General features: G+C 41.0%; 1 protein-coding gene across 3 annotated transcripts in view; it reads right to left on the bottom strand.

The window, feature by feature from the left end:
• stxbp5a (syntaxin binding protein 5a (tomosyn)) overlaps nt 1-25,203 on the bottom strand; it is a gene marked incomplete at its 5' end in the record, with an annotated part of 86,576 nt that overhangs the window by 40,474 nt on the left and 20,899 nt on the right. For all 3 annotated transcript variants that reach the window (XM_080513898.1, XM_080513899.1, XM_080513900.1), the window contains 2 exons: nt 8,436-8,536; nt 11,356-11,437. In XM_080513898.1, the coding sequence (XP_080370024.1) occupies nt 8,436-8,536; nt 11,356-11,437 (183 nt within the window). The remainder of the gene's footprint in view (nt 1-8,435; nt 8,537-11,355; nt 11,438-25,203) is intronic.

The raw sequence follows: 25,203 nt of genomic DNA, 5'->3' as shown, positions 1-25,203 counted from the left end.
GGCACCCATAATTTCTCCTGTTTTCATTATCACCTCCATCTCCTCCTTTCATCCATCTATCAGACTTAAGTTTAATGAGAGGTTATAAACCCTTCGCTCCTCAACAGTGACCGTCCATTCATCTTCTCATCTCTTTTTCATCATTTTGTTCTTTCATCCCTCCTCCAATTCAACCTCCAGCCCGTCTGAGGAATAATAATAATGCACAACCTTGCTAATCTGGCTTGCTAATAATTCAAGGTCATTCAGCTCCTCCAGGGATCCTTTTGATACTGCACCGGGTGTGAGCCACACCTGTGGACTTCACTGGCTCACTGGCACCCTCTTTAAGTCGAACCAAGACGCTTCATCAGCATCGCCCATTTGGTTCGAGAAAAATCTGTTTCTGGAGGTTTCCTATTATGAAAGTAAAATCTTTTCTACAACGCTGACAGCTTGGCTCATCTTCAGTCACGGATTCACCCTGCACAATCAAGTTTGAATATCTGCTGCCATAGACAGATTAAGTAGGAACAGCATGTCCAAAAAGTATTACACCGTGATAAAGCATGTTTTTCCACAGATAATCAGATTGAACAGTGACAAACATGAATTATTAACACTGGTACTTGAACCGAAACCCTTTTCGTAGTCAGACTCTGAATGAGCTCATGACCAGTTCCTTAAGGGTCTAAAAGCAATAAAATACTGCTAACTGAGGTGTCTTAAAAGACTTTGTAAGAATCCAGGGAGAGATGTTGACTTCAGTTATATGCTGAAGAATGAACATACAAACGGGTTAATCTGTTCAGTCCTGAAGAAGCCTATCAGATGATGTGAGATTATCTAAATTACAATAGTTCAGTGTTGGACTGGACAAATAGCCAGCTTTCATTTCTCACAAATCTTTAAGCCACTGTTCAGCATCCAACAATACAATTCACAACTCCCCCAAAAAACTATTTAAAGTTCAGTAGCATATGAATACAACAAAATAAGAAAATATAATTGCCGTTTTAAATACAGTAAGGTAACGCAATGTAACTGAAAGACGAAGTTTTAAAGAAGATTGAAGTCTTTGCTGTAACTGCTTTATACATAGGGAATATGCATGAAATAAAGCTCTTTCACCATTTAAATTCCAAATGCTCAGGAGATTAGAATAGTCACAAGGTCTCATAAAGTCATCTTATTTTGTATTATTTGGGAAATCTCTTCCAGTGAAAGATGTCTGTGACCCATAAATACCACCAGATGCTTCATATCTTCCCTGATGATATCTCCTAGGCCTGGTGTGTAGGTTACATTTACATAGAGCAGGAGTATGGCTTGGCTTTAATCAGAAATCGAGCCGCACAGGCTGATTTGGCTTCGTCTTTTCATGAAGGTCAACATGACTTTTAATGCAATCATTTGTATATAAACCGCTATGAGCAAGAAATTTGCCCTGCCACATGCATCCGGTACTAACATTCTTAATTAGATGGAAACCAAGAGTTCTGCTACTTAAAGACGGCCAAAACAATGTCCACACAAAACCAAATAAAGACACAGACACATGTGGTAACAGCATCAAATGTAGATCATTTTTGGAGACAGGGCGAAAGCCAAATTACTCAAATGTGGACGGCCAATCGCTGAAATGCTCATGTTTGCACAGACTCACTTAACCAGAGATAACGCAACACCAACAACTCTTTGCATGTCAGCTTGTGGTATCCTTACATCCGGTACACAGATGGCCTCCTCAATTTAATGGTATTTTCCATCTGCACTAACAGATGTGCTTCATCGTAGCATGTGAGGGCATGTTTTTGTTTTTCCCAAAATACAAATGTTGTATATGCATTGAACATGTGCCTTGTCTGTGTTTTTGTGCACACACTTATTTTGGCTGGGAAGAAATGATTCAACTCCATGTGCACTTTGTGTGTAAAAGTATATTGTACTTGAATATGTCAGATCTGTGCATGTGTATTTCTCGTGTGCGTCACACTCGTTCACACTTGTTGTGCACGCACGCGTCTCCTGGTGAAGTCTCCAGCTTCAAGTGGTCACGACACACAGAGGCAGTCGCCAGCTTGCCGGCTCAGGGCCAAACACATCGCCGCCAAAATGACAGACGCCTGCCACACAGCAGAACTCTAATACTAACGGCACCGTGGGCTGGGCGGAGCACGGTTCACTGGCAATGAATTAGGGGCTGGGGATATATCGTAAAGTCATCTTTTCTAATGCACAGTTTTATGTGATGCTCCTATCAACCAAGATCATCCCTACAAATGGGGTAATCTGCTCCTGCCTGTCATTAGAAATCACCACTTTGATCTAAATTGCTTTGATGGAACAATCCTTTTTTTTTTCCCATTTCCTGAACATCTTTTCATAATTTAGCCTTGAGTACTGACCACTGAATGGCTGACTAGACAATAATGTGGTGTGAAACAGACAGGATTTACTTCCTGTAATAAGAGGAGAGTCATTGCTTCAGTGAAAATAAAAAGAGTAGAAAGACACATAATTCAACACATTTTAAATTATGCGAAACTGCAATGTATGACAGCATAATAATGAGAAAAATTACGCGAGTGTGCACAATAGTGGGAAAGGGAAAATGCTGACAGAAGGAATAATAGGACTGATCAAAATATTAAATATATGCTATATTAATCACACACGTTGTGTTAAGCCTTTCTCCATTAAATGCTTATCTGGCGAATATTCCCGTCTAAAACAATTTGGCCTCGACTTTTAGAGTAATTGAGATTGCAGATATTCTTTTTGCCATTGTTTAGAATATCGTCTTGACAAAGACAATGTCGATAACCTGACAATTATTGGGCTACAACCGGAGCAAAAGAAAAAGAAAAAAAAAAGTTGATTAACTGCTGAATAGCCTTGGGACATGGAACACATTTCTCATCACTAAGAAAGCATAAATCAAACAGAAGCCAATAACATACGGCCTCTATCTGGCCAAGCTCCAGCCCAGATAGAGAGAGAGTGTCTGCAAACGGGCAGACCCCAATCTACTCTAGCGCAGGGTCGTAATTAAGAAGAAACTAATCTACTACCAGACTGCATAGTTAGACACACACACACACACACACACACACACACACACACACACACACACACACACACACACACACACACACACACACACACACACACACACACACACACACACACACACACACACACACACACACACACACACACACACACACACACCTCCCTTTCTTTCAATCAATTGCAGGAAAGAAATGCTTACATGTGAAGATTATAAGTTAAAGACAAGACCCCCCACCAAAAAAAACCCATTCCTACCAACATAAAATGTTACTTAAAATAAAATTTAAAAAAAATTTAATAATAATAATAATAAAACAGATCCTGACAAAACACCCTCTGACACTTTTCAGCTGTTTGAGCCAAAGCCAATATCTGCACAAATCTACTTCTATTCAATTCATTTCAGTTCAGGAAAATCATACAGTCTTCACATGATATGAAATTTGAATATGTATATATTTCATCGTACACACAGCTACATTACACCCATTTAATTAATCAATTGACTGATTTTTAACTAATACATAATTTTTAAGCCAATATTTCCAGAGACATTTATGTGCCAAGTGAAAGTACCTTAAAATTCCTTGTGGAATTTCACAAAAAAATTGGTGAGAAGGAGGAAATGAAGCATGAGTCAAGGGTTCTATGGCATGGCTCGGTTGGTAGAGCAATTGTCTCTCAATCGGAAGGTTGCAGGTCCAATTCCCATCTCGGCCTGTCCTTGTCCTGAAACCCAAACTGCCTGGGTGAACGCAGTGAGTGGTTGGTGGTGGTCGGAGGAGTCGATGGTGCAGATTAGCAACCTTGCTCCAGTCAGTCTACTGCAGCGGTGGCGACATACGTAGCTTGCCACAATTAAGTATGGAGTGAATAAATAATGCAACGTAAAGCATCTTTGAGTGTCTTGAAAAGCGCTGTATAAAACCTAGGCATTATTATTGTTTATTATTAACAACATTAATCTGTCAAATATCTGCTGGACTAAAGCATTTCATTTTAAGGTATTTTAAATGATTCACTATTGATGCCAAAAACTATTAAGAAGATATTTCAGGCTTTAAAGAAAAGTTTAAGGCGAGGCACAAATGGGATATTGAGGCTTTTTAAGGAGATTCAAGTAACCTGAATGTGTCAGGAAGATATGGAATGGTTGTTTACAAAAACAAAATTTCCTAACCCTACCGATGGGCGAGAAAAAGTGCAGGGTTTGTTCATGCAGTGACTGCACTCCCGCTGCCATTATCTCCCATCATATCACCCTGATTTGAGGATAGCATCCGCATCTGCACTGCATTCCTTCGAGGCCAGGAGGTGAGGAGAGCATCCTACGCCAGAGTGACTCGGCAGGATTTCTTCTGCACTCCCTCCATCCCCACGCTCCTTCCCACAGACTGAGTCACTGCTCCCTGGCTGAGGCCCAGTCTGTCTCAACTCCTCTCCTCCCATCTTCTCTCCTCTCTTCTATGGTGCCGACGATCTGATGTGAATGGATGCTGACACTGAGGGGCTTTCTGCAACACTGCTTTCACCCATCAACTCCCATTGTGATCAGAGGAGAGCGAGGAAGAAGGAACGGAAGCAGGTGGACACGGAAAGTCTGTTTACAGTATTGTAGAAGGTAATTGACAGAAGCCCTTGGATTTAAAAAAGGTGATTTCAGGCCATTAAAAAAAATGAACGTGGGGAAATGGAGGAGCATTTTTAAATTACCTTTTTTAATCATGGAGGACCCCAATATAATCTTAGATTGCTCTGCCCATGGCCTATTATTTAGCTTCCAAAAATAACCTTGTAAAGAAAAAAAAAGAAAGAAAAAAATGGTAAAAGTAGTGTTTTGATTGTAGCGTTTGCCAAGACAGCCACCGAACACCTGCATTACAATAAACCTACATTTTTACATGACACACGTTCATGCTTTTATGCATACAGATGTATAGGAATCTGTTCACATCACAAAGATGGATTTTTACTAAGATGGATTTTCTGCCAACCATCACCTCCACAGCTATTTAACATTTTATATTCTGTTCCAATATTTCAATAAAAAAAACTATCATTTGTGGTCAGATGCTACAAACTGGAATCAGAAGGTAAGGAGCCACCAAGGGATTTACAAACCCGCGCAGTTTGTTTTTTGTCATTCTGAACTAATGAAGACATAATGAAGACAATTTTTTGTGATGAAGTAGATATACGCAGTCTGTGGTTACTAATAAGCCTCAACATATTTAAGGTTTCATCAACACAAGTTTTTTATTTGGCTTTAAGAATCTCTACTCATGAGGGGAATTATGTGGCACTTCTTGTTGGCTGATTGTCCTTTTCTTGATGGTGGAAATGTTTGTTAATATCAAGTATTGAGCAAACAGGAAAGGATGTTTACAGATAAGCAGTGGAGGACCAAAAAAGGTTTCACAACTATGTCTCATTTAATAATGCAACATGTCAGCATGAATAATGGTAAACACTGTTTCTTGATTTTGCTTAAAGTGACACTTGGAGCTGTGAACTATATTAAGAATTTCAACTGAGTTATTCTTAACCACAATATGAAAAGCGTGTGATCAATGCCACTCGAGGATGCACACCATTTACAGTGTAAATTTACCAGATGAGGCAGAAATCACAGACCTTGAGCTTTTCAATTTTAAATCAACCTTTATTTAACCAGGAACATCTGATCAGGCTTGAACATTTCTTTATCAAGAGAGTCCTGGTCAAGAATGACTGTGACCCACAGTTTAAAAACATAGAAAGGCAACAATTTGAAAAGAGATTAAACTACTTGAGATTCTTGGAACAAACATAAATTAAAACACGTGCGAGCACATGCGCCGTTTACGTGATTGTCAAAGGCATCCAGTTCAATGTATCTGACAATCTCTGCTAACGCCTATCCTGTGAGCCACGACACCATATTTTGTACATTCATCTTCAACAGTGTTTTAGCCAACATTTCACAGCATGCTGGAGACTGTGGACAAACTGTAAATTATGATATTAATTACTTGCCAAGACTTAAAATCCAATTTTTAGACATGATACAAAATTTGGCTTGTTTTAAAAATGATTTATTTATTTCTCGTCCTTGATTTGACAGTATAATCTTACATTTTGATTTTAAAATATTTTTTCCAAGATTTCTTATGGAGTAAAATATGCTTGCTGCATAACTTCACTAGATTTAAATAGTTTTTCTTCAAATTTAGTGTTTATGTCTGATATTTGGGCTGCTAATTTTGGAAGTACACACCCTGGACAGGTCGCCAGTCCATCACAAGGCAGACTCACACAAAGAGGCAATTCAGTGACACCAATCAGCCTCACATGCGTGTTTTTTTGGGAGGATTGTGAGAGAAAACTGAAGTACTCAGAGAAAACCCTCACGCTGGGGATCTTGTACCCACTGTGTTGCCCCATACAGGAATCCTGGAGCCCAAGAGGAAAGGCGAAACAAACAGTCACACGTCATCAGGTGAGATGTTTCACTATGAGCACTTCCTCAAACAAACTGCTCTTACAGTTATATACAGTTATAGCTTCAGAACAGTTAGAGCTGGTGGAGCCTGTTTAAGTAAGTGTGGTTCAAACTTCAATATTTACAAACAAGGGCTGAATGATATTCACTTATACTTCAGAATCTTTTCTAAGTTGCTGAAGAGAAAGAACGTTTGGAGTGGGCTGGAATGTACGCTTGCCTCTCCAGACCTCCTCCTACTTGAGCGGCTGCACTTCCACCCCTTCATCTTAGCCTTCTTTGTTCCTCTCAACTCCGTTTGCCAACCACTCACAAATTTCTGAAGCTATTTTTCCTCTCAAGATTTCCCGTTTGCTTCTCTCCACTTGTTCCCACCGCCGCAGCTGAACTCCAGCGGAGCGTACCTCCCCACTCCTCCCACTCTAAATGTGTCAAGTGACTTTGCCGTTTCTCTTCGCCGTCTCCACATCTCCGAAGACGCAGTAGCTCCGCTCCTCTCTTGATGCCATGTCTCCAGGTCATTGCGTCGGACAGCAATGCTAACTAAATGTCAGGGGCGGTCAAGCGCCTCCACAAGAACACAACCCGCCCTAAAAGTTGCTGCTGGCCACCTGTCCATCACGTCTGTGCTTTTTTCACTTTATCAGTTCTGACGTTTAACTCGTTCACCACTTTTAACAGTGACAGATCGCCGGCCAATGATATGATTAGCTGCGATGGGTAATCGTCGCGCTTGTGATTCTAAGAGACAGAACTTGCTGACTTCTTTGACGTGACGTGACTCACTTGTAACGCAGAACTTATACAAATCTCGTTAAAAAAAATGCTATTTTTCAGGATTTTAACATGGATGTAGACAATCAATAGGTCTTTGATACAACTTTATCCAAACATCAGCTGACTATGAGCCAAGTTAGTTTGGTGCATGGTGAACACGGAGCCAGTCCATCACTGAGCAAAAACAGCAATACATAAATAAATAACCACACACACGCATTCATGTCATCACTGAACCTCAAACTGCATGTTTTCATACTGTGGGAGGAAACCAAAGTACCCAGAGAAAATGAACACACAGAGTCCACAAAGCAAACCTGGAATATTCATGCTTACAGGCAAGAGAAAGTTGAATTCTTGAATTTTTGATGGGACTTCTCATCATGTCACCTGACTTCCAAATATTATTTCTATGAGTGTCATGGTTGGTTACTTACATGATTGTTAGCTATAATCTAAAGAGTACCCAGCTTGTACTAAATAAACCCAAATGATTACTAAAACACTTGTATGTGTTGGAGCAGAACATATCCATGATGATGGACTAAATCTAAACGTAAGATCTTTAAACCATGATGGCTGGTTTGTGTTTGTGTTTGTGTTCTGTTTTATCTGTGCATGTGGCTGGCAGCAGTAAACTTTCAGGTGTTTGTGTACCCTCACACCTGTGCTCCAGAGATGGGGAGGCAGAGTAAGTGACCCAAATAATGAGTGTTTAGTTACGAGACCAGCGCAGGCAGAAAAATAAAGAGAAAGAGAGAGCATGGGTCTCTGTGTCACCTTCTTTGCCCCGCGCACAGTTTTGCAGGCGCACGGACGCTTTAGCCAAATGAAAAACCATCTGTTTGCATACAGTATGAGAGCAAAAAGCTCACAGTTGAACCAGGCAGCAAACTGTGATTCTGCCCCTGTTCAGAAATTAGCAGTTCACGTTCATGTTCATGAATGAAAGTCACAGTTGTGGTCACACCAGACAAAGTGTGAGGGTCTAATGAAATGCTGTGGACCACTAACTGAGAAAATAAGAGAACAAAATAGAGCCACAGGGGGGTGGGGGTGTAAAAACAGAGATACAGTGGACAGCCTTCCTCATTATTTGCCTGTTTGTGTGTGGACCACTCACCTCTCTCTGTTGAACTTGAGCGAGTGGAGGATGGCGGGTCTCTTCTGCCTCAGGTTCCACAAGTGGACGCTGTCGTCAGCCAAAGCACTCACCAGTGCTCCCTGTCACGGCAGAGGCAAGGACATTTATGACACGCGTGAAGAAAAGAAAAGAAAAAAAAACCTAAAAATCAAACTATTCAAACAAGACACAGACGACGTCAGCAAACACACGCGCTTCCAACTCCAGACTTTTCTGCACATTTCCTGTGAGAGCATGACAGGCGTTCCTCAGACCGCAGTTCCTTGGAAACTCGAGGCGAATTTAAAATAGGCAGCTTTCTCCCAGGTAACAAAGATGATTCAGAAGATGTATATGAGTGTACGTGTAGGAGGCACTAAAAAAATCATCTCTATCCCCCCGGGGGGGTTGTTGGAGCTGCTGAGTCACATGCAGATGCCACACACACACACACGTCAGCTGTAGTCTTTTCAAGGTAAATCAGAAATGGTTGTAAATAATTAATAAGGCCAACATGTCAATCAGCATGACTTATGATTTAATGTGTTCCCTGTTGACATGATATATAGTGACAAACTGTTTAGTTGAGCCATTACTTCATAACGGCCAGGTTACTATGGACAATTTGTTTGGTAAGATTGTGAGACTTAATAAATAAATAAAAGGATGCCATCATGAATGCGGTTTTACGATGCGTAACTGATATCATCCATCATTAAACCTGAACTGCACTGCTCTTTCACAAAATTGGCAATTGTTGTCTTTCATCCAATATAATGTGTCACACTCTTCACACCTCACTGAAATTAATGTTTGACCGTAAACGGCTATTACATACTGCCTGAAATTAGCATGCGTTTTTTGGGGGGGGGTCTTTTTTCAGTAAGGTCAAGGCTGAAGCAAACTGGGACCTGATGCTTGGTCCAACTTTCAACACTTTAAATCCACAGTGACAGGGGCACAGTGGTCATCCTCAGCAGGGTCTGAGCTTATGGACCCCCTGTGGTGGAGGGGGGGCAGATCAAAAAAGATGAGGGGAAATGTAATATTACTGTGGGACAAGGTTGACAAAAGCCTATCTAATGTTACAGTGAAAGAGTGTGAAAAACAAGTTGACTCCACATGCTGTGCAGTTCACACAGTTCTCGTCAAAATAGCTGGACAGTGTCCAAACAAGCGCACAGCACGCACGCAGGCACGCAGTTCACTTGACCCGAGGAATCTTTTCAGACACGTCTGGTACTGACTGTAAGAAAGAGACCCAGTGATGGCATCCCACAGTGAGGTACTGCAACATGTGTGTGTTAAATGACATGAGCAAAAAACGCAGAAACCTGAATCTGAGACCCTTAAAAGTACAGCCTTAAGTCAAGAAGTTGAAAACATGACTTTTTTTTTAAAGTCAGTTTAAGTTAGGCACTCACATCAATCCAATGGACATCTAATTCAGGACGGCGCCATCTGATTGGCCGAACACGTTGACATGTAGAGCATGAATACAGAGTGCTTTGAAACATAGTGAAATGTATATTGCACGCAATGGTATTCTCGTAATGATAAACTTTCAATTTTAAAAAAAGCCTCAGTTTAAAGAAGCAAGAAGCTCTAAAATAAGCAAATTTTGTCACTCTGAGGGCCCAAAGTTACATCATCTGAGAGATTACTTGATCATGAATGAGAATTTGAGCTGCTAATTTAATTTAAATGGGTAAAAATTAAGACAATATAGGACAAGACAGCTGCAGTTTACAGAGGTATAAAATCAGAATCTGAAAAAGAACCAAACAAGAAAGTACAGCATTGACATACTTCACAAGAAAATATATACATACATATAAATATATACACATGATATTAGGACAGTATTGGACAGATAAACCATGTTAAGTCACAATGCACACATTTTATCATTCACACCTCAAAATGCTGTTTGTTGAAATATAAAAAAAATTGGTTTCACTTTTGCTAGTTTGACCTTCCTCTTTGCGTCACCTTTTTCATTCTATGAACCTTTTGACTGTATGAACACGTCTCAAACAATACAAATCATTTGTACCTCCCGAGTTCATCTCCAGCAGGTTGGACTGTTTTAATGAAAGTAATGGACATAACAACAACGACACGCAGAACTGAACAGCTGATTGCAGCTCTGCCCCGTGGGTGAGAGATCAGTGATGCGGCAGTAAAAGATATAATGGACTGTTAAACTGGCAGAATGTTGAATTTGCGTTTACTTCTCTCAAGAATGATCAGACTAAATCACCCAAACCCATTGTCTTTTTGATTTAAAGTCGTCATGCCATATTTTACTGATCACTGAAAGTTTATTTCTTTTGGCTGGATGTGGGGTCCCATATAAAGGCAGTTTGACACCTCTGTGCTACATTATCATGGACCGATGTATTATGTCCCTGAAGTAAATATTGAAGTCGCCAGAGAATATGGAAAATATTAAGTTATTGCACAATACCAACATGTTCACATTGCTGATCTACAGAAAAAATAACTGTGAAGCAGCACAGTACCACAAATTTAAATCGATTTAAATAGTAGGAGCAGCTCCTGAAGTAAAATCACTGTTTTTACCAACAAGGTCTGGTGGCTTTGAAGAACAGCTTGCAACAGCTTCAGCTGCTCATTAAAAAGCTGTCTGATGGCAGTGAAAATATTCTAAATATAGTCCACACCTAAATAGATATTGATTTTTCTTTTCTTTTCTTTTTTTAATGCCGGCTGAAATGTATTTTACCACTGACCTTGTCGACAGCAGTGCGAACAGTTTTTCTTTGGCAAAAACTCCTAAATATGTAAGTTTAATGAACCGAGTTTCCAGGGAGTTTGTCAATGTCAGTGCAGGGTGGTTGAGAATCAAAATAAGCAGAGAGACACTGAAGCAGAGTCTGAGTTTTGTGTGACTTACCTCATTGATGAGAAACTGCAGGTGGATGACGGCCGCTCCGCTCTCGTGCTGACAGTAACACTCCACACCAGGGCGACCAAACCTGAGACGTGAGCCGTCAAGGAAAGACGTAGCTTCTCCACAAGTTTCTGCATCTAACCGACATGTCTTTTTTTTATTATGGCGTCAAGAATTTGAGTCTTTGGAGTGTTCCACACTGTTACATCTCTGTTCCTGTACATTTATTTCTTGAAAACACCGACTCATTATAGCCTATCGCTACACACCATGAGGACGGGTTCAGACAGGAGGTGATCTATTTTAAGACAATACGCTCTCGGATTCAATGCACTTAGATGTCAGGTACATGACACAAAATGTATTTCAGGTGTTCGTAATGACATAGAAAACCCCGAACCACGCAGACAGCCGCCGTCAAACAGAAATAGTCATGTAGAAGAGAGTGCTGTCGAGGAATAAATATAGAAGAGATATGTAACGGGAGTGAGGGGGAAATTATGGAAAGTATGGCTACATACATTCAAATATATGGAAAATGAATCAGCAGAGAAGAGGTGGACATTATGTAAGCAGATGAGAGAATAATGGCGAGGATAATGAAAAACAGAGAGCGAGAGCGAGCGAGAGAGCGAGAGAGAGAGAGAGAGAGAGAGAGAGAATACAGTTAACAGATTGACAACTGTGATAAAAAACAGAGAGAGGGAAAGGAGAGGGGAAAGAAGGAGAGGGACAGAGAATGAATGGGTGAGCTTACTGATTACATCCATTCATTCCTCCCATGAGCATCAGGACCAAGGTGTGGGGTGGCAATGTTTCATATGGGGGCACAACACCCAGGGGACGACGCTATTGCTCATCATTAATGTGTAGGGGAAGGGGGCTGGTGTGTTTCTGCATGCAGCCAGCAACTGGAAGAATGCCTGCAGAGCCTTCTAACTAAAATGCAGCTTGACACATGTAGCTTTTTTTAACAGCCATTATGAAGGAATCTATGTAATAATAGAAAGGCTGAAGAATAAGAGAAATGTTAGATTGTTGAACCATTAAGGAGAAAAAAAAAAACCTGACAACAGTAGCAGGTAGAGCTAAGAGTCTAATGCAAACACCGATAATCGAGTCCTCCTCTCCCGCAGTGCAAACTGTGCCTCCAGTCCCCAGACAGGAATCAGCATCATTTATTAAGTCGTCGTACTTCATGTAATAGTTCCAGGAGTGAGTTGTGTCCACAATAAAGCTATCTGCTCACATGTTGTGTTCTCAAAATGGGAACGTCCTCAACTCATTGTGCATTATCTACATATGTTTTCGTTCTCCTCGGTTTGCAAGTATTTGTAATGAAACAGTGACTTCCTCTCTCAGATCAATCCTCATTGGCCAGAGCTGTGGTCCTCACATTGTACAAAATGCAATCAATTCACCAATGTTGCATGTCTGATTGTGTCCAAAGAAGAGTTTCAAATGGTCTGATGAAGACGGATAAACAGGTACAAGATCATGTCGATTTCTTCAAACAAGTAGCAGGGCTACATAATCATCACCATTTGTCAAGCACCTACTAAGTAAATGTCTTTTACAATTAATATTTTGTATAAACAATTGCTCAATGAGTAAATCCCAATTGGTAGTGTTCACTGGTTTAAGTCTGGTTCAAGGCAAGGAAAAAAAAAGAACTTTTGGATTAATCCACTTCGCAGTGCAATATCAACATATTTTGCATTTATTTTAACCATTGGCCCAAGCAATGGACACATGCAGGACATAACAGTCATTGCATATCACCCATGACGTAATTCTCATAAACTCCACTGAAATGCGGTGTGCTGGACTTAACCCAAAACGTATAGGGATTATTTAGTGGTATTTCTACCATTTTATAATTCTCAAAGAACTAATGGCGTCCAAAGAATATGATGAGAGGCTGCCACTCCTCCGGATCTGTAGCTAGAATACTGACATGTATGGATGACCTTCATACTTTAACGAGATTTTATTAAAACTCCATCCGGCTGAGATCTACTTTGTAAGTGGATTCAAGGCCCTGTCCACACAACAACACCATTTCATGCAGCCACGTGGAAACGGCGGGATTGGCTCGGGTGGACAAGGCCTCAGTCAGCTTGCATGGTGAGCATCCAGGTATAGGAGGCAGCGTTCTCACTTCTATAGATAAGACTGCAGAAACAGCAGACCTCATTTTAATCTGTCAAGTGTGCACATGGGATGGATGAATTTACATAAAAGGCTATTAAGTTTACTCCTTCAGCTCTCATCAACACCGCCTTTCAATACAATATATAGCTGTTTTCAGTGAGAAGCTGGTTAATGTAGGAGAAACTAAAAATAGAGACATTTCCATCAAGTCGGTGAGGCACACAGAAGAGCTAAATTGGATTAGGTTTATTCAGATGGCCACAAACACTTCGACAGGGGAAGAAAATACTGCTCTGTAGCTTGTGGAGTTAGTAATGCCAACAAGTTAACCAAATGACACCTGACTCAACGTTTTTGGGCCGAGAGAAAGTGCACAGTTTTAAATCACAGCCGAGTACATGCTGTCCCCTCCATCCTCTCCAGTCTGAGATCAAAGGTTTAGTACAGCCACAATGCTGCCTGAAACCTTGCCCTCCGCTCTTCAGGTGGATTAAGCTTTGTCCTCCCCCACTCTCAGCAGGCAATTAAGGGACGCTATCTCTGCACCCATGATGCCCTGACCAGGAAAAATCCACTGGCTGCATTGGATTTTAGCCAATAAGCTCCCGGGAGAATCAAATAGACTTGAACTGTGAGACCAAGAGGGCGCCACCAAGTCTGTGATAAACATATCTTTGTCAGAAGCCATCATTATGTAGAAAGATCCTTTTGGCCACGAGCCACCGCTTCGACGTGCGGCGAGCCCTTGAGAGCTTAACATCCGTCTCATGCTGCAGACAGCCACTGTACTGATGGAGGTGTGACCTCCTCTCAAACAAATAAAGCGCAGGATCATTAGAGAGCAGAATTGGCAGTGAAAAAGGAAACAACCTTGCATGAGTGTCCAACTAGGGAGTCAATGTACATTTAATGAGCTTTTCACTCCCAAATCCAGGCTTTGCCACTCTAATTCACATGCAGCTGTATTCTGGATACCTTTAATCGTTTAAATAGTTCCGAATAATTGAGTATCTTTAATAATTTGATTCCCGTGAAAGCTTAAACAAAAACACAACATGATCTGGATTGAGGGATTAAAACAAGTGCAGCTTCACTAACGGTCAAACCAAGGGACTACAAAAGAGCGACAGAAGGTCACTGCAGCGCTGAATGTTCAAAGCATGAAGTTCTTCACCCTGGAAAGAGAGCAAAAGTGCCCCGTCTTCAAGGAAGGCAAGAAGCTCATCAGCACGCACCAAATTATTGTCACAGCCAGCAGATGAGCACAGACAACCCCGACGCTCTGTCCACTTGACCTGGTATGCCCGGCATGCTCCAGGATACTGCTGCAGGCAAAAAGACAGACTCGGAGAGGAACACTGACCTCCATGTAGGCCAAATGTGCAAATAGTGGTGAGCAAGCCCAGATCTGCCTATTTAATGAGGTTCTTACAAATTTTTTTTTTCCTAACATCCTTTCTAAGGTCAGAGAAGAAATCAGATGAGAGAGGTAATGAAATATTACTGCTGTTTGTCCAAACACACAAAAAATATTGTCTACCACCTTGAAGCGTGACTTGAATTACTGATTGTGCATGAAGGTAATCAGCAGAAGCAGGTATTTGTCCAAAAATAGAAATCGATCTGCAGAAAGTTGATAAATGCTGCCCATATTTGGGGAAGAGAGAAGAAAAGTTGGACAAAGGGCAATGTGATTTTTCTGCATCATTTTTATATTATATGGGCCATTCCCTAAAAGATATGTAAATGGACATTTTAACCCTAAGATGTTAAAGGAAATTCCTATACCTCAAAGTCAAGATAAAGATACATCATCATATGAAAATAATAAAGTTGAATCTCTTATACAGTAGAGTAGAACTGGTCATATATATTACATGATGTTATTTACAAAAGAAGTAAGTCTAAATGATTTTAAATCATCAATGTCTTCAGTAGTTTTCTGGCATCTGTTATTATGTTGTCTAATGCAGTTTTTCAAATTTCTAAAATGCATAAAGAAGATCCACTAAATGGAACCAGGAAAATGAATACTAAATAAAGATCAATATTTTTCCCGTATATTTTTATATTTACTTCTCCCTGTTAGTTTAGAAGAAAACAGTATTTAGCCACATACTGGAGTCGTAACAACTCAAGTAGGAAACAACTTTCTGTTTTTGCTTGATTTCTTCAAGGACATAACATCATCCTTTCAAAACAAAGTAAATTGTTTTAGGTTTTTTTTTTAAGTGTTCTCTATGACCGATTATTTAGAAAACGTCCTCTGTACCTACTTTATGTTTCACAGAATAATGACGAGAACAGGCGCATGCAGCGGAGTGATCCAGGTGTTTGTCAGGATGTTAGAAAGACGCAGCAGCACAACAGACCACCGAACTCTGAATGACTTAACCAAAAACTCTTTCCAAATGTTGCCTGGCAACCAAATCTACCAGGGGCCGAGAAAGAGAGAGGATTTAAGGTTGTGCTTTTTAAACTACTCAGACTTCCTCCGCTCTGAAGGGAGGGAGCCATCCTGCGCTCACATTATCATGAAGGACACATACACGCCAACGCATACGTGACGGTGAAAGCCTCCAGCATCAACAAATTCATGCCATCAAATCCGAAAACACAGGATTTTCCTTATGCGTTTCAAGTGCACGTTGTCATAAAAGGCAGCAGTATATTCACAGACATTTCTGGACACTGGCATGTATAAGACATTAAAAATCCTTGAAGACAATATCAAGACCTTTTATTTACCTTTGCCAGAAAAAATCCAGTAAAATCCAGAAAGCTGAACAACTGACAACACCAACACATCTTTTATTTATGTGCTGTAAACGTGCATAAATATTTTGTACAGAATGGGCAATTATTTCATCCATTAGTAATTACAAGATTACCTCATAAAGAAGCACTTCATCCTCAAAGAAACACACCACCTGTGATATTTATTTGTCCAGCCTTTCCTGCTGCTTTCAATATCTGATGGTAATGCGATCTTTATCCAGCACATGAAGGCTTGTACATTCGTTTCAGTGAACCTCAGGCACGGGCGAGCTGTTTATTAATGCCGTGTCAGAATATGTTTCCTATAAAAATACATGTTTCCTCTGGCAGTGTGTTTTTGCCCCCATTTCACACCAGGGTGGGAAACAACATAATTTCAATTTCTCTGGGTTGTTTTCACATCATTGGCATTTGACACAGCACAACAACATTTGGAAAGCCAAGTCCCTGGGTAAGAAGAAGAAAGACGGTAACCACTCAAAGTTACTGCAGGGAAATAACATGATCTTCCTTTCAATGTGGTCTTTAAACCAAACATTATTGATTACAGTTACTTACACGCATTAAGGTGATTTATGTACATGTAAATGATTGAATGCTTTTTACTCATTATGTTCCCTCAAACATTTCACTGCATGTGGAGTAAATCACCGGTACACAATGAGTAATACATTTCATGCCGCATCATCTGTGTTGTGCATAAGTGGAAAGGACAAAGAATAAAATCAACAGATCCTCGTAGAACTGCTACTGCGCAGCAAAATGCATTCCTGAATTTTAGGATGACATGCATCACTGCGCAACAAACAGTTCTTAACAATTAATTGTTTGTTTTCTTTTTTTTCCCCCAGTTATTTGAACCAAAACGATCCAAAGTAGCTCCAGAATGGATCCGTTCGATCCACATGGGACATGCTCAGTAAGAAATGTGTCACAGTTGCTGACAAGAGCATTCCTCATCCGGTTTTAGCCAGGCGAGACCTCTATCTCAGTCTGCATCCCTCTCACCACACTGCACCAACTCTAAAAGTGGACAGACTGACCGCGAGGCAGCGATAGCAGCGAGACAAGAAGACAGAGAGAGAGAGGGACAGCGGAAGACAGGGAGAGGAAGAGCAGAAAGTGGGTCAGCCTCTCGTCTTGTCAAGTCTGATGAAATTTTCCCAAGCTATTCTGGAAGTCAAAGTTGACTGATAATTTACTTTCATACTGCTTTCCTTATATTTATTTTTTGTCAAAGCCACGGGCAACTGACAAATAAAGGTGAGTCACTGGGCATCTGGCAAAGAAATGCAATCAAAAAGAGAGGGAGCTGTGGGGGAAACAGACTGCAGGTTTTATGAAACCCCGGTGCCCACAAATAGGTTTGGTTTCGATAAATGTAATTGAATAGGGATGAGTCCTTGTGTCACCCGATAAAATATAAAGTGGCTGTTTGTTTTCTTACCTCAAACACGTCATATCTGTGTTTATCCGTGTCCTTTGAGAGACGAATAAATAGTAACAAGAATGAGAAGATGGAACTTTTAATAAAGTTCAGAACGTGTGAATAGAGAACAAAGGGTTGGTGATGCAGAGAGGCAAGATTATTTTGAACCACGGTGGTGAAAAATAACACAAACTACCAGGATGAAGGGAAACACTAGAGGAGAAGAGCTAAAAGAGATACATTGGAAGAACTAGAAGGAGGAAGAGGTGATAAATGGAGGATACAAAGGGAAGAAATGAGGGAGAGGCAGTAAGAGAAAGCACCAGAGAGAGAAAGCCTGGGAGCACTGAGTTGCTATGACGTTGGGCTTGAAGTGACGTCAAAGCGAGCCACTCATACATCACCCTGCCACCGAGGGGGCGGGGCCACAGGGCACAGCCTGATCTGCACTGGGCCCAGAGACAGGGATGGGGCAATGGTAAGTGGGGAGACAGAAAGCAGAAGGAACAGAGTGCTGGAAAGACAAAATAAGAGTGCAGGAGAAGGAAGACATTAAGAGCCACGAGACTAAGAAGGAGGAGCGAGGCAGAACGATCAACAGGGACGTTGCAGCAATAAGCTAGGAAGCCACACTGTGATGAGAAGAAACAATGTTCCAAAGAGCCCTGTCACATACTCGATATCTCAGCTCGGCTACTTGTCCTTGCAATGCGACGCCACACAAATCACCCTTAATTCTACAGCTGACCTTGACCTCGGCCATTATCTATGATTCCATGTCACCCATCTCAACACCTCCTTCTGCATGCATGAGGTAGTTTACAAGGAAAAGGCTAGAAGAGTGAGCGAGAGCGAGCAAGAGAGCGAGAGAGAGAGAGAGAGAGACAGAGAGAGAGAGGGATCCTGCGGGTCCACCAGGGACCTCCCTTTATAATGCTGACATGGTCATCTTGGTTCAGGTCGGGAGGGGGGCTCTGGATGGTAAGAACTGCTGAGCCGCACACTGGTCAGTAAAATTTAAAAACATCTCAACTTGAGCAAAAAAAAAGAAAAAAGAAGCTATTTAAACGGGGTTTTAACAGTCGCTAAGCAACTGCAGGAACAATGACTAAAATCCCACCAAGGAGCTCGTTGCCTGCTGCAAGCTAAAACAGCTCTCTGGACACGGGCCTTAACCCTTCGAGCTTAAGAGATTTACACAATGTAGCTCTTAAGAGGCGCTATGACTGACTCGTGTTAATTTGTTTTCCTTTCCCCTTCCTCTGCCGGAGCTGTGAAGCAGCACCTGATACATCAATGGCAGAAGGAGCAAAAAGAAGAATCACGCTCCCTCGTGAATTTCATACATGAAAAAAAGGAAAAAAAGAAAAAGAAAAACCACGAGCCCTGTCATGCAATCATACTGAAACGCGAGCAAATAACACATGAATGCGCTCTTCAGGCACTAACACACAACTACACACACGCAGGAAAGTGCAGAGTTGAGCAAAGTGGTGATTTATTTAACACAGTCCTTGTATAAATAATCCCTCCTGACACGTTTGATTTATTATGCAGGCAAACAATTAAACTGTGTTGGGGCCACGGAGTATTTGTCGCTTCCTCATCACTCTCACACTGGATGGTGAACCCAGAAGCAGTCAAGTTTTAGAGGGTTTATTGTCAGAAACTCGGGAAGCAGGGGGCATTTAAAAACAGTAATCCAGAAAGTACACAAGGAAAAACGCGTAAATCATGGGATCTCTTGACACAAGGAATGAAGACGATCTGGCACTGATGCCCCATTTCCACGAATACCAGTAAAAACGTTGATATTACAAAGCATTTAGGCCTTTTGTTTACAGTGACCAAAGTGAAGATTTGGAAAAACTCTGTCTTCCCTTTCCGCCTGCATGGAGGTAGGCAGAGTTTAATGTCAAAGTCAGCAACAGAAGCATCATCAGCATCTTCGGTGGGTGACCTGTGTTTGCACCTACTGTACCAATATGTGCCTATACTTTAATTGACATGATTACCAGTCAACATTTTCTTGTAGTTTACTTGTTTTGTGCTCGAACGCCTCATTTAGGAAGAGCTCCACTTCGGTCTATGCTCTTTGTTACACTGAAACATCAGACACAGAAGAAGACCTGACAATATTCACCAACACACAAATATTACAGCCCCTGCATGTATTATAGCGCTCCTCTCCCTAGAAATCCTCTAAATGACTCTTCACAATGGCCATTTGTGGAGGTGCACGGCTCAATGTTTCTGTCATCAGCATTTGGACAAACAACGAAGCCTGTTGTGAAAGTTTGGTGATGAATGGACGCATGGAAAGACGCTGCACTTTGGTTCTAATAACATGAAACCATATGGATATATGTACATTTATCAGGTAAGTTTACAGATTGAGATCAAGTCAATGTGTAGGACGCTGCTCTCATTTTGAAAGGTTCACAACAGCGAATCATTGCAACTTGCACCGTGGACTCGTTGCTGTTTTTTTTAGGCAGAATACTCTTGTTTCCACAACCACACTTAAGATCACTCAACCCAATGTGCAACTAGGGTAAACTGTACATATTATGATTTTTTTTTTTTTTTAAAAGAAGAAATATCCATGTGGACTAAAGGCACTGCAAACTGAAGTGAGGTTGAGTCTCCCCCTTTAAAAAAAGACTTAAATCTGCCAAACTGACAAATGAAAAATGTACTGAAGCACAATGCTGAGACGGACGAGTTTGTGTTGCCGTATCACAAACGCTGCTCTGTTAAGAGATATTATTCTTGGTTTAAGCCAGCAGGCAAGGCAGATACAGTGGTGATAAACGGTAAAAATTGTAGCCTCAGCATGCTGTAGGGATAATGTGGATCGCTGGTGGTTGGAGTGTGGCCAGTTGTCGGGTGTTAATAACACGGGACATCATCTAATTTTAGCAGGACTACTCAGCACTGGGCTACTGTACATCCACTCAGAAGCAAACATCTGGGGGGAAAAAGAGATGAAACAAAGGGAACGGGGAGGAGAAGCAGCATAAAAGCACTGAAAGTGGTTTGGAAATTCAGTGGCTGAAGAGATTGAAGGAGAGGAAGAGTAAAGGAGGGGGAAGGGTGATGCTGGCAGTGGAGTAGCAAGCAGGAGGGAGTTAAAGGGGTAAACTATGAGGGGATATGTGTCGAGTCAGCAAAACAGCTCGAGGCCTATTGCTTCTGCAACGGCATGCAAAGCATAACACAGAAAATGAGAGATTTAAGAAAAAAAGGAAAGGAATAGGTGAAATCCAGAGAGACAGGAGGAGTAGAAAAATAACATAAAGAAGTAAATACTAGAGCTCGTCAGAGAAAGAGAAAAGGCTCTATGAAATATTAAAAGACTGGATCACAGTGTCAGGAATTTCAGTATCCTGAAAATCCTGGATGGGACAGACATTTTATTTTGGGGTATGCTGCTCTCAACTGCCAAATTGTCTCATTTACACGAGTGTGACAGTCAGCAGCTTAACAGAAATCAGAAGTTCTGCTGTTGTGATAGCAATGCAAAGCCAGTTATAGGATTATGTTTCAACAGGCGAAGGAGCAAACGCACACAACAGGCGGTGGGGCAGAGTACCGAGCGCGAATCCTTTGGATTTTGGACTCTGTCTCCAAAACTGACGCCTTTCAATTTCATTTAATTTTGAAATAATACTGCCGTTACATGAAATAAACACTGACGTTGCATAAGGCTCTTTTCCCAGCTGTGTGTGGATTGACGACTCGTAATGATCACTGAGCACATACGGAACAGAAAAAGAAACCGTCTCCGAATTCACTGTTTGTGTTGACAGCACATCATCACATGTCTGCAGATAGCTGGGAAGCCTACGTGGGCTGCACACTACAAACTCCAACTACACTTCCACAACTTCATATTTCACTGCCACAAATAATGGCTTGACAAGCTCAAATCAGTGTGTTCTGTCTTTTTTTCATCCATCCATCATGTGAACGATCTCTGGTGTGACTGTAAAGTTGAGAAGGACAGAGAAACCTATCATCTGACCTGCTGTTGCATTTATTTCTCCACAAAGTAGAACTTTCAACACGTCACAGCACCAGTTGTAAGTATTTTAGTCATGCACACAACGTGTAGTAAAGATGTGTTTACAAGGTGACGGTATGTACTTGTCTGGATTTGAGTGAGTACAATGCAGATTGATTTTGTGTTATTCACTACTGCCCTACACTGCACACAGTGAATATAATGGTAATAATATATATATATATATATATATATATATACAGCAAAGATACTGCGCAGGACCCTCAAGCTCCCAGGCCTCTGGTAGAGGACCCGAGCTTGGAATAGAAAAACAGGTGACCGCCCGCGGAGGGCGAGAGGGGAATTCTTTTAATATACATATATAATATATAATAATATATAATATAATATATATGCTCTTAATCCCAGTTTTTGTGTTTTTGAATTTATACCCAGTCCCCAACAACTCTTACAGCTGAGGGTTTGTCCTTCTGTGTCTCCAATAACGTTCAGCCTTTCGAGGAAAGAACCCAGTGAAACTCACTGGAAAACCATAACAGATACCATCTATCATGTAGCAAAGGAGAGTAAATTGGTCCAATCTGTCACCTCTGGAGCCACATGTTCCCCTGCCAGCCTGAGATTACATTCCATGCGCACCTTCTCACCTTTTGCTTCTCATGCTTTAAGGAATTTCCTCTACTTCACAATGTCCATCATCTCTCATCAGTCATGAATAAAAAAGAACGAGCAGCATGTGAGTAAATGGTAGTTTTCATGTTACATGACGATGTGAAACATGTATAGTGTGGGCAATCAGCATTAAACCTACACTGAGCTGATTGTTGAAGGACATGTCAGCATTTGGAAACCCACATATACTTTGTCAGAGTGCATGCTGAATGTGTAACAGGCTGTTCATTAAGGATCTAGGTCCAGCACAGCAAACGACTATGAATTTAACCATTTTCAAGCTCCACAAAATGTTAATACAGAGCACCAGAGGAAAACCTTGTTTCCTTTAAACTCTAAAACTCTGCAGTATAAATAGAATAGATAGTTAGAATCTAATTTGGAGGGTCTTCACAAACACTGTTAAAATTAAATTGATTATTTGTCTGCTGAACGTTTTCAATGTCATCATATTTCTTTCAGATATTCGTGTGCTGTCTGACACATCCTATAGAAAAAGATATACTGATACAAAGACCAATTTGACAATGCTGCAAAGTGCCATGAAGAGAGGAGCCACGTGAGATCATGCAAGATTAGGGGCGCTGTGCACATGTCCAACAGTCTCGCAGTGATAATAACTATGCTCATCATGTGTATATAATGTGTAATATCTTGGCACAGCATGTTACATGTGACACTTTATTCACACCTGAACGGTTTCCTGGTCACTGCTGTACCTTTTACTCCTTCATCGTCTGTATCCCGTCTGTCTGCACACTTCCACTTTACAAAGTTTAGTTGTGTTAGTAGTTTCACATGTTTCTGTGATGTGACATGTAGCGCTGTAAAGCACATGAACACTGTTTGCCATTTAAAACATTTAGATTGTTCAGTTTATAGAATGTGCCTACTTCACTTGAGATCTGTAATATTCATGAAACATGAGCCACTACACCCGCCCAAACCCAGGATACTCGTTATTCCCATGTACACATAGCCCAATACTTTTACTTACCACACACAGTTATCTCACTGCCATCATTGGATTGCACATATAAAACAGTCAAAATTAAGGCAAAGCATTCAAACCATGTATGATCACATAAGCCCAAAAATAAAGCATATTATGTGAGCAGAAGAGGGCAAGAGCGAAGCAAAGATCAATTTTACCATCTAACTATAGATGACAAATTTGAGCCTTTGTAAGAGAAAACAGAAAACAACACAAGGATAACCCTGTTTTGACAACATACCAAGAGAAAAGCAGGTGAAAATAGATGAGGACCCAAGAAACTGCAAGACTGTGACTGGTTTTCCTCACGTCTATGAATAATGAATGCAGCAAATGGAAGCCAGTATATGCATTTAGATGGATTCCTGTATTACCCTTTCAAAGTGGTGGTGGAAGGAAAATGTTTTATTATAATGTAACTTAATGCCAAATTAACCTTTAACACATTCATCCCCCAATGCTACGAGTCTTTGTTTTAATACAAGTTCAAGCGGCAATGAAATGCATCCGGACACTTCGGTTAATCTAATTTGAGAAGCTCTCGGTGCTACACTGGTCAGTGCAATACACAGATCTGTGCAGCTATGAGACATTGAGAAACAGAAGCAATAAAGGAAATGTTAGATCATTTACGCTGCTAAAATGTTTTACAAATTTACAGCAACTAAACCCGTTTCGAGAGCTACTCTGTGTACCCCTGGGTTCTTACTTAGCTGTTCGCAGTGAAAGCCCAACAATGTATATACAGTACATTAAAAATGTATATGGTCAAACACCTAAATGCATATACTGTATATTAATAAAAGCATGCATATTGTCACAATTGAGTTAGTGTTCATGTTTTTTATCCTCTCATTTCTCATCTCTCATCTCATGGCAAAGTTTTAAAAACAACGTCTCTTTACCCGAAACACTGAAAACGATGTAGTTAGCATGTCAGGCCACACGTTTGCACAGTTTGCAGTTTTTTCTAATGGAACCAAACACACATGCGCAGCACAACAATATGCTATAAACATTAACAATGGCGAGTACACAGACCTTTGTATGGACAGACAATGAAATTGGATTGATATTATGGCTGAACGAACTGTAAAACTACCAAGTCCCAGGAGAAAATGGACTGGGAGTCATGACACTCTGCAGGCCACCATTGTTGGTATTGTTCACCTATGTTTTTGAAAAGCATCTTCTGGCTCAGTCCTCATGTCCTCCTCTCTGCTCCTGCTCCTTTGCCGACGGCCCTTGAGTACCGTTGCCTCTGTCTCGTTCCTGTGCGTGGATATGTGTCTCTCCCACATCCCAAGTTTGTCAGTCTCGCTCTGTCCTCCTTGTTCTAGTTGCCTTTACGTCTCATCTGTGTCCCTTGTATGTGCCATCTTTGCCATAAGGACTCAGCTTTGTCTTACATTTGGACTATGGATTTTGTTTCCTTTTGTGAAGGAAGTATTGTTTTTTCTTTTTCCCTTTCAATAGAGTCTCTTTTGAGTTCACCCTTGACGTTTGCACATATACATTTAAGTAACCATACAGAGTATAATAAAAAAAAGGAAGCAGTTCAGCTGCTATAGCATGAATTGATGCAAATAGTGCAAGTACTGTGTCAGTGTATGCCATGTCTGCAGGAGTTCATAGCCGGGTGGCAGTGATTTTCGTCCCCTATTGAGAAATCTGGTGGATGTCTCTGCATTTCAAATTCCTGCACCTCCAGCCTCAGGGCAGCCGGGTGAACAGCTTGTGCTGGGCGTGGGTGGGGTCTCTGAGGATGGACGCAAGTCTTCTCTGAACCCTGCAGTT

Source organism: Blennius ocellaris, assembly GCF_963422515.1.
Source record: "Blennius ocellaris genome assembly, chromosome: 18".
Lineage (NCBI taxonomy): Eukaryota > Metazoa > Chordata > Actinopteri > Blenniiformes > Blenniidae > Blennius > Blennius ocellaris.
The sequence above is the reverse complement of the archived record's forward strand: the minus strand, read 5'-3'. Positions and strand labels throughout refer to the sequence as shown.